This window comes from Lutra lutra, chromosome 18 (assembly GCF_902655055.1).
Source record: "Lutra lutra chromosome 18, mLutLut1.2, whole genome shotgun sequence".
In the NCBI taxonomy this organism is placed as follows: Eukaryota; Metazoa; Chordata; class Mammalia; order Carnivora; family Mustelidae; genus Lutra; species Lutra lutra.
In genome coordinates, this window is record NC_062295.1 from 7,358,391 (window position 1) to 7,369,016 (window position 10,626).

Here is a 10,626-nt window from a genome sequence, read left to right on the forward strand (position 1 = left end):
GAAGTCTGACATCTGAACCCTTTTCTGGTTTGAAACCCTCCCTTTTTGGTGGATGTGGTGTTAAGAGTTCTGATTTCTGCATTTCAGATCTTTCTGTGGAAGTGGTGGTCCTTTAAAAATAAAGTATGTATTGTCATTCTGTAGCCTCTCCATTGCCCAGCATTTACTGAACACTAAGTACTAAGCACAGTTGATTAGAGGCTAGGGGTAGGGGCCTGTGATACGAAGATGAGTTACATAATATCCTTGAGGGCTTTCTGGCCTGTTAGAATTCTGTTAGAGCATTTTAAGTATATAAACACAGGCAGTCACATTGAGGCACAGTACCATTGCTCTAGGAGTTTAATAAACTCTGTTTCTGGCTCCTTTTTTGCCTAACAAAGTCTCCTCTGGGCTACATACATGGTGATCCTTAGTCTCTTAAATCATTAAATAGCTTGAAAGATTCTTAGATCTGGAGGAACTGGGTATAGGGCTTTTTCAGAAAATCATAAAAGGTCAGATAGGAACTTTTACCTAGAAAAAATGTAAAGCAAATTCCTAATTTGTCATACTCAATGTATAAAACTGAAACATTCTTTTCCTAGTGCTTATGGAAACCCGTGGATTCCAGACAGCCTGAACCAGTAGGGTTTTTGTTCTCTGAGCACACAGGTGTTTGTAGCTTTTGTTAATTTGTCGGAAAACATTCTTGGACCTGTGTGCACTAGAGCGATACCGAAGAGGAGGTTTTGGTGAGAACAAGGCTTCTTGATAGAATTTGCTAGACACCTGAGATCCAGTACATTTAAGAGGAATTTATTTGTGCTTGGTTCTGTTTCTTCCCCTTTCCCTATCACTCTTGTCCCCTTCCATCCATAGAGCTAAATATTTAGAAACAAATGTTTGATAGCTAACACAGATGTTTAGGTTAAGTATTTTTAAACTGTTGGCATGCTACACACGGAACTCCTTGTAACTTTCTGTTGCAGAGGACTAACTGGAACTGACCTGTAGGGTATTTTGATCCATCCGTCTTCGAAGTCCTTCCTTCTCTTGCGTGTTTATACGTCTGGTACAGCGTGTGGAACGCAGTAGTAGGGACTCCGTAGATGCCTGCTGACAGTTGCCCTTTGCAGTCTGCGTCTTCCTGAATACCAGCACCGTTGATAGTTACTTAACAGTAAAATACTTTAAAAACTTATGTGGAAATTAAGATGTAAGAGATGAATGCACCAAAGCAGTCTCCTCACTTAATTGCTTAAAATTGATTACTTCAGAGATTCTTCTTTAATTAAAATTCCTCTGCAGACTGGAACTTCTAAATGATGGCCTTAGTTCAAGCCAGCTTTTGTGAACAAGAACAATGAAGGCAGTTAACATAGCATTAACATTTTTGATGAAAAGTGGCATTTTCTGTATATTGAGATTAGATATTAGCTGCTGAGGTTTCTGGGGTAGGACTTAAGCTACCAACGTCAGTGATACGAAATTGATTTTGAACTTGCAGTACAACTTTGTTGGAGATTTTTTCATTGACGTGAAAAGGAGTCCATGTAGCCATGCCTCATTCCATTTACTCACCTAGTAGTACTGGTAGTTACGAAGCACTTTAACATTTGAGTTTAATTTTTCCACTAGTTTCCTGATTTATAAATAGCAGTTTCTTGGAAAGTTTGAAAATTTCCGAAAAGTAAAAAAATCTCAATATCTTGTTATCCCACTATATAGAGATAACTACAGTTAAATGTTTGGTGCATTTTCTTTCAGTCTTTTTTTCAATGTATAAATATTAAAACTATTTCATAGTTGAGATCATACTGCATATATGGTACTGTATCTTGCCTTTTTCATTTTAACGTCGTGAGCATTTTTTCCCATGGCATTAAAACTGTCTTTGAAAAATTTGAAAGCGTTGGGCTGTCAGCATAACTGAAAATGTTTTCTTGGTGTGACACATGTATCTTTGTAACTGGTTTGATTTAGTGTGCTTTACTTCAATAAAAATTCAGTATTACAATTTACATATTGGGGTGGGGAGTGGTATCTACTTCAAATTACTAAAATCTTAGTAGAATTCCTTTTTTAATGATTTGAACTTCTTCCCTGGTGCATTTTAAAAACACAACATTTTACACACAGTGCTTGCTTGCTTAAAACCTCAGAACACCACCGCAGAGGGAACGCTACCTACTGAATAGTGCGATTCATTTGAAATGCAAGAATGCCAGTGTCCTGGTATTCCAGTCAGGAAGTTATCACTCTGTTCAAACGGTGGGGATTTCAGGCCCCCCCCCCCCCATTTTCATACTGGAGATGGGAGAACTGGTGGAGCAGATCTGCCCAGGGTCCTGAGCCTGTGCTAAGTGGATCAACCGTAATGACAGCCGCATTTTCTCCTCCTGGGCTGGCCCTCTGCTCTCACAGGCCGAAGGAGGTTGGGGAGCGAGTAGACAGTGTAGATGCAGCCCCCAGGCCTCGGGCTGCCGACGGAGGAAGGGAGGTGAACTGGTTCTGCCCTTGCTCTTTCTGTGCCTGTGACCTGACTCCATGCTGGGAAACTGGAATGACATGTAATTGAATCTGAAAACAGGATTTTCTTAACTATCTCAAGCATGAACTTGGTATGAAAATAATAGTTATGTGCTACTTTTAACAATTGACCATGTAACCTAGATTCCTATAACCTGGACTGTGCCTTTATTTTAGCTCCAGTGGGAGCTTTCTTTTCAAAGTATGAAATCATCCTAATCTTTTTTTTTTTTTTTTTTTACCCCTACTCCTACACTAATCATTTAAAATGGATGCAGAAACTTTAAAACTGATTGAGTTTAATCGTGTATTAAGCAATTGAGACTTTTCTGTCTAATCATACTACTTGTTCTGCTGCTTTTGTCAATTGATATTCCCATAGCCCTTTTGAAAAAGTGTGTTTTGGTAGAAATTAAGTTGTATACCCTTGGGCCGTACAACTTAGTTTTTTTAGTTCTGAAGCATGTTCAGACTCTGTACTTGTATAGGCCTGATTGTTCATGTGGCTTAGCTAAGGTTTCCTGAAGCATCTTCCAGTAGCTGTCATTGGTTTATAAAATAAAATTTGGGCTGTTTAAAATAATATATTTTTTGGTTGTTCATCTTAATTTTTTTTTTTTTTTTTTGACACTTGCGAAAAGTCTTTTTGGGAAAGATTTTAGATCGCTAAAATTGGAAAAGAATTTTCACTGCTGAGAGTAGATAGGAAGCAGGTAATGTGGCACATTGTGACTTGACTTCAGCTTCCAAACTAAGCCCTGAGTCGTACACCCAACAGAGAAAAGATTGCTATTTTCTAGCAGTTACTGGGGAATTTTCAAATTGACCAAATTGATAACTTAATATCTCTTCTTTTTCATGGAGAATAGCAGTGGAAACAATAGAAGTATTTGCTTGATGTGCCTGTTCTCTTCTGGTGGAGTATTCTGTGAGCCTTGGGTATTTGTCCTTAGGTGTTAAACATGTTGCCATGTTAACAAGAGGGCTTCTGGGGCGGGAAGGGCGGGGATTGTTGGACTTCTTTTGGTGGTTTCAAATGATAAAGGGATCCTCAGTTTAATTATTGAGGTAGCCCAGTTTCGTGCTGAAGACCCACATTTTACAGTGTAATTACCTCAGGACTTCCTGCATTATGAAACAGCTAGGAAAAGATTATTGTCTAAGTTCATGGACACCTTTTAGTAGTTTGTTACGGGCTGCTAGGTTAGAAAAAAGAAAGCACAGCTCTTCCCTCAAACTGGTGGAGAGCTGGGGAAAAATTGCCAGCAATTTCGGAGTATTTGAGTTTTTAAAAACTTGATGGCAAAGATTTAAGAGAAGAGGGCCACCTGGGTTTGTTTCCAGGCATTGGAGAGGTGAATGAACCTCAGCAGCTTTGGATTTCAGTGGATTTCAAAATGGGCAGGACTTGGAAGCACTCTGCTGTTTTCAGAATTCAGTGACTGCTTTGTGCCAGGCACCATGTGCATTAGTTAGATAGGAAATGACCCTGTCGATAGGAAGAGACAAAGGATCCTAGTGCGCTGTATTAAGATGAGCCCGGGATGTTTTTTTTCCCTTCTTTTCCTTTATGTTTAATAAACCGGCTGAGGAGGGAGCGTAGTACCCTTTTGGTGTTAACACTGGAGATGTCTAGCAGGCAGTTAGAAATATGGATGGGTCCTTGAGCTCAGGAGAAATGCCTGCTTCTGTGGAAAACGATGCCTCTAGGTCAGCTGAGGGGTCAAGGGCACCACTGTGGGTGACCTCCACCTATCAGGGGCAGAAGAGAAGCCTGCAGAGGCCACTGACTGAGGAGGGAGCTGGCAGGCTGGAGATCAGGAAGGAGCGGAGAGTTTCAAACAGGAGGGAAGAGGAGCCAGCAAGAGAGAGGTAGGAGAACCAGGAAAGAAGCCTCCGCTGGGAGGAGCTGCCAAAGGAACTAGGAACTAGGGGCCTCATCGGCAGGAGCAAATGTTGGAAGGGAGGCGCAGGCCCAACCCTCGGAAGGAACCGCAGGTCCTTTGCTCTGGTAGCGCACATCCGCTCTCCAGGCGGAGTGCAGAGGGCAGGAAAGGAGGAACTAACTGTTCAGTGAAGCCTAAGGCGAGCCAGACCTTAGACGCTGTGGCCACTTCCTACTGAAATGTTGACTTTAAGAAGGGGCAGTGTCACAGTGAAGGGGAAATCTTCACTGGGGCTTGAGTTTGAGTCCCTGCTCTTGCTCACTGGCTGTGTGACCTTTGGTCGCTTGCTTAACCTTTTAACCTTGGTTTCTCATCTGCAAAACTGGTAATCCAGCTGTTGTAGGATTATTTGGAGGATGAAATTTAAAAGTACCTAGTGCCCAACACAGGAAGTGCTCCAAGATTAGTGCCTTTGTTATATAAATGTTTTTAAAATAGACACCAGCCTTGGAACGGTGTGGAGCTACAGAGGGGCTTGTGATCACCCTTCCTCTGGTCACCACTGGGGTGGGAGGACACATCTTCCACAGAGAGAACAGTGAGGGGGCTTCTGGGTACCAGGCAGGGAATTGGATTGCGGAATAGGATCAACCTAACGAAGGGAGACTGTTGAAGCCACTGGGCTGAGCACGTTCAGAGTATCTGCAGTGTAAGAACAGTGTGGAAGGGAGTTTATTAATAGATTTGATGTGGTAGAAAGTAGAGAATTTTTCTCAGCTTAATGTTCAAATTTCAATCACATTTACAGGGCATATAAAATTAGAAAGAATGGGCCCCTACCAAGCCAACCTGTAAGCTTATTCTAAAATCTAAGTTCTGTTCTTTGGGAACATGGATTATGCTAGATCCTATTCTATAAATTTAGTCCAGCAATAACAAAATCCCCGTATGAGGCTGGAATAACAAAGGGAAGTTCATAAGGCACAGCTACTGTTGGTGATGTGAAGTTTTCAAATTCAATGCTGTGGTTAACGTTTCCTGCCTCCCTTAGGCTTGTCACAGGTTTATCCTGTATATTTCAGAGTGGAACGTATGTTTGCCTCCTTAGCTATTCAAGAGTCTATGGAATGAGTGTCCAACGATGAGTGTTGGGTCTGTTCTGGATTTAATTCAACCTTGAAAGCAGCAGGGTTTTTTAATACCATCTTTGTGTTCCCTTCTCTGAGGGATTATATATGGTAATAAGTTAGGCTGTCCAAAGGAGTGTCTACCAAATACAGTTCAGACCTTGGGTGACGATATAGCTTGATTTGTCCAAGGGCAGACGGACTTTGTACTTGATGTCCCAGAATAGTTTTTAGTAGTGACCCCTTTTTTGGGCTCAAGAGTGCACTGTTTTGGATGATAAATTACAAAGTCAACTCATCTGGAGGGGTAGTTGGAAGAAGCCCACTCAGGCCTGGAGATGATTGCTTGCTCCCCTGTGTGCACATACACACACTGGAAGGATCTGTTGGGGATGGTGACTGCATAACTAAATGGTCCTGTTTAAAAGCTAGCAGCTACTGACCTCAGCCATAAGCTACAAGTAACATACATACTGCTAGAGTAGATGGGAGGGTTTTGTGATAAATGTGTACACCTGGCATGGTGCTTGCAACCTGATACACTTCTAGTAATTGGTAATTATCAATATTGTAAATATTGGTAGTATTACCAATGAAACCTCTCCTACGTCAAAAGCCCAGCGGTTTGTTTTTTCCAGAAGAAAACGTAACTGCTCCCTGGTGACCCCCTTAAGAAAACAGGGAGACCTCCTTTGATCCTATGAGACATTGAACGTAAAGTGGGTTGCTTTCGAGAGGGTTCCATAATTGAGCAACTCTAAAACCTTTTTTCTTCTTCCTAGGTCTTAGTGGTGCAATGGCTAGTATAAGCGTGCGTTCGAGTACCCCAGGCTCTCCTACACATGTAAGCAGTGGATCGAATGCTAGTCGAAGGAGAAATGGACTCCATGATGTCGATTTGAACACTTTCATATCAGAAGAAATGGCACTCCACTTGGACAATGGTGGAACTAGAAAGCGTACCTCAGCCCAGTGTGGCGATGTCATTACAGACTCACCAACCCATAAACGCAACAGAATGATCTAAACTGCAAACATTTTCACACCCACCATGCTGCTTGAAAGCCACTTGATCCTCAACATATACTATTATTGCAAAGGAAACATGAGGCCATCTTCCCTTGTTCACTGTTTAAGACAAGTGAATTCTATAGTGGTTGCCATAAAAGGAAGTTCTAGGTATTTACAGTAGATGCCTCTTGTAACTATGGCTTTCTTAAAACTATAATCCTAGCAGAGGACATCAGATATCGTGTAGTCATTAGCAAGATCATCATAGGCAAACATATATCCGTTCCAAGGCTAAAAGTGACCTTAACTGTATTTATTCTCAAAGGGAAAGGAAATAACAGATGTTTATTTGGTTATAGAATGCTCCTGCCACCCTCCCCCCCCCTCCTTGGTCCATTTCCTGCTGTGTTGAGTATTTTGCTTCAACAGTATTGCCAGGTTCCTAAAATTATCTCAAACCCACGATTTGGCTTCCTCGTCAAATCTGCAGGCTTCCATTTTTTTAAAAATTATTTTTTATTATTTTTTATTTTTTTTGTGCAGCACTGTCATGCACCTGGGCTCTCGAGTCACAGCGTGCGACCTCTGACGATTGGACTATGCCCTGTTTTTCGTTTTCCAAGCAGTTTCTAATTCTGGTGATTGTGTGATGTAAAGAGGTGCTATGATGGTCATGCAATTAATAACTAATATCGAATCAATACACAGAACTTTAACGGATTCACTTTGTGTGTGTTAGCGCTCTAAAAGTAGCAATACTATTAAATTGCCCCCAGACTGACCCCATAGGCTTAAAATACTCCCGTTCTAAGACGAGTACTACTTCCCATGCAGGGTACTGTTCCTTATGGTAAATGTAAACACATAGACTGCATTCAAGGGGGACCTGAAGTAGAGAGGTCATGAAATTGGAGGATGGGCTTCCTTTTGGGTTCAGTGTTAGCGAGAGGGAGACGGATGGTGCGGGAGGGTAGGTATTCCAGTCTCTTATGTCCTGTAGTACATTTTTCATGAATGCCCTACTTTGTGTGCAGTTTCCACTGGAATGGTGGAAGAAAAAGGTCTTTTATCTGCTAATAATGTGGTCAGAACTTAAGTAGCTATCTCCAGTCCCTCTCCCCTAACAAGTGCAGTTTGGAATCTCATTCTGGAAGAGATGGAATCGCATGGAGGCTCTCTAGATGTTAGGTAGACCTAAATAAAGGTTCCGAGTAGATCCTCTGTCCCTATAAGACCTCTTGTAGCCACAATGTTTTAGAGCATGTTTGATTGTTTCCTCTTCATTTTTAATATCTTGAACTGAATGATAGTCTTTTTTAGATGAAGAACTGATGTCAGCCTGCCAGGTACTGTAATTTATTCTATCATATTATTATATTCTATATCAAGTAGGACAGTGAAAATGTTTCCTTGCAAACTTGTAGTCCAGTATCAGTTAACTTCCTGTTTTTATCCTGAAAAGACCATTGCAGATCAGTGTAAGGGTTTTTTCCAGTAATTACTCACAGCACTTTGTTAAAGTTTGCAATTCCTTCCGCCATTTAATAATAATCTTTCTGTGAAGAAACTTCGCTGAGTTAACCATAATATTCATTGACTGGGTGGGAGGTGAATGGAATGTGTGAGCTGAAGTTCTGTACTCATTATAGATTTAGCCCTTATTTAAAAAAAAAAAAAAAAAAGTCAATTCCGTACTAAAACTAGGAACGGAAGTGCGGTGTTTCCAAATTTTTGCAAAAGTGGATCAGTTTTTGTTTGAATATAATAGCAGGAAGAATTACAGCAATCTGTCATTTTACGTGAAACAGACAAGCCTGTGTATTATGAATACTTTTAAGCTTCCCTTTGGAATATGCCCAGAAACGCATTTGGAGTTACCATTGTTTTTCTATCGTTGCCAATTTAGACTCTGGAATTGGCGTTTGGTGGTGTGAAGCGTTGCCCACAAGTGGCCGGAACTCCTCTTCCTAAAGGATTTTGAGATTGAGGAACAGCTGTAAAACCTCCCCCTTATGCCTTGGTTCTAGTTCCTCCCTCCAAGTTGAAAAACAATTTTTTAAAAAATTTTTTGTTGTTTTTGTTTTAGTTGGTGCTCTGACGCTTAATCTCAGTACCCTTTACTCTGGATTGTCAAATTTTGATAAAACATGTGCCATTTTCTTTGGTAAGAGAAAGCAGGTCTTATATCTGCCAGAACACGGTTTATATGCCTTATTGGCTCCATTAAACTTTTTAAAAACTTTAGCACTCGTTACTTTTTTCCACTGCATTTAATCTCAAATGCTGTTTGTCAACCTCACCGTAACCCGTTTGCCTGCTGTGTCTCATTGATCTCTCCCGCGCCCCCCTGAGCACAAGATGACCCTAAGATCTAGGAGTAGAAAGGAAAGTGATTTCTTCTCATAGGAAGACTTAGTTCTGACTGCTAGATTTTTGAAGGTTTTGATTGTGCCATTTTGGATGCAAACAAATCATGGAAGATTGCGTATTGTGTGGTACTTTTTTTTAATAACATTGATTCTGTGTCCCGTCCTCCCCCCTCCCGCCCCGTCTCTTGAGAGCAGTATAGGCTGAATCTTAAAACTTAACAGTTTACTTTGGGGGGAACAGAACCTCCCTTTATCTTTTAAGCTAGATTCTCGGATTCTTTTATTAGGCATCATGGCTCGTTAGATCTGTCCCCGTCACCCTGACTTGGCATGAGTGGGTTGAGCTCATCCTTACACTGCAGTGTTCTGAGCATGGCTGAAGCATTAAAAACTTAATTATAATGTTTAGTATTTTATAGAGCAAAGTTAATGGAAAGCATTTGGCTGAATCTAAAGACCCGCAGTCAAATTCTTCAATGTGGTTTTACCCAACTGGAGTAGTGGTACACACCTTAAATCATTCAATGAATAAATAATTTTAAAAAACCGAGAAACTACGGGGCTTGTCTGCAGTTTTGTTTTGGTCATCACATCTGAATGAACTTTTTTGATGTAATCAAGTCCAGACTTTTAAAAAAGAACCAGCCCTCTGAATTTTTTCCGCACCCCCCCCCCCCCCCCCCCCCCCCCCCGTCAACCCCTCTGCCCCAGGCTATTGGAACACATTAAACTTGCCGAACTGTGTCTTTGGGCCATAGGGGTTCCCTCAGTCATGAAAGTGGGGCTGGCTGCTGCTTGTGTGAGTCCGAGGGGGTGGCCAAGGCCTGAGAGAGGGGGAGACAACCCCAGCGCAGGGAAGGTGCAGGACGCCATGGGAGGGTTTGGAAGTGAAGGGAGCTGGGGACCTAGTTGGGAACACGGGCTGCAGAGTTACTTTTAGGAAGAGTATTATGAGTGAATCATTAATTTTTTGGCATGATTTTTTTGGGTAAGATTTTATTTATTTATTTGACAGAGATAACAAGAGAGGGAACACAAGCAGGGGGACTGGGAGGGGGAGAAGCAGGCTTCCTGCCCAGCAGAGGAGCCCGATGTGGGGCTTGACCCCAGGGCCCTGGGATCATGACCTGAGCCGAAGGCAGATGCCTAACGACTGAGCCACCCAGGCCCCCCCTGCATGATTTTTTGAGGGGCACGGTGACTATACTGACCTCACCCATTGCCTTTGATTCCGTAGTGCTTGTTAGAGCCTGCTGCTTCCTGAGATACACGGCCTACGTGTGTCTACTTACAGGGTGGGGGGTTCTTCAGAGATACATTCTGGACTCTATGGGGTTGGGGAGGTGACTTGAAAGATTCTGCCAAAGAAGGCATTGTTTATTTCTAAAGCCACAAGAAACCGAAGGTTCATCCGTTTAATTTAGTTAAAGGCGGTTGTTGTGGTCAGATGTCCTCAGTACCTGCTCCCCCTCCCTGAAAGGTTTTACCACTGTGTTAGGTGACCTGACCCCACCATGGCCAGCGTGCAGACTCCTCACCGCAGTGTTCCTACGGGGTGTGCCGTTCGACATCTGGGCGAGCAGCAGGCCCGCACCCCGAGGTTGGCCGTCCTCTCACTCTGTGTTTGCACTGATGCATGTGACGCGCTGAGATCCAGGGTTTAACTTCCTGCCACACACCGGCTTGTTCTCTGTGAAGTTCGGCAGACGGCAGCCTAGGTAG

General features: G+C 42.3%; 1 protein-coding gene across 2 annotated transcripts in view; it reads left to right on the forward strand.

Moving 5' to 3' along the window:
• HAPSTR1 (HUWE1 associated protein modifying stress responses) overlaps window positions 1-8,779 on the forward strand; it is a 28,428-nt gene extending 19,649 nt beyond the window's left edge. The window contains exon 4 of one of the 2 annotated variants that reach the window (XM_047714657.1): window positions 972-3,096. In XM_047714657.1, coding sequence (XP_047570613.1) covers window positions 972-979 — 8 coding nt within the window. In that variant the 3' untranslated portion in view covers window positions 980-3,096. Of the gene's footprint in view, window positions 1-971; window positions 3,097-6,306 lie in introns of those variants that run through there. The other variant, XM_047714656.1, reaches the window with a different exon arrangement.
• The last annotated feature ends 1,847 nt before the right edge of the window (window positions 8,780-10,626 follow it).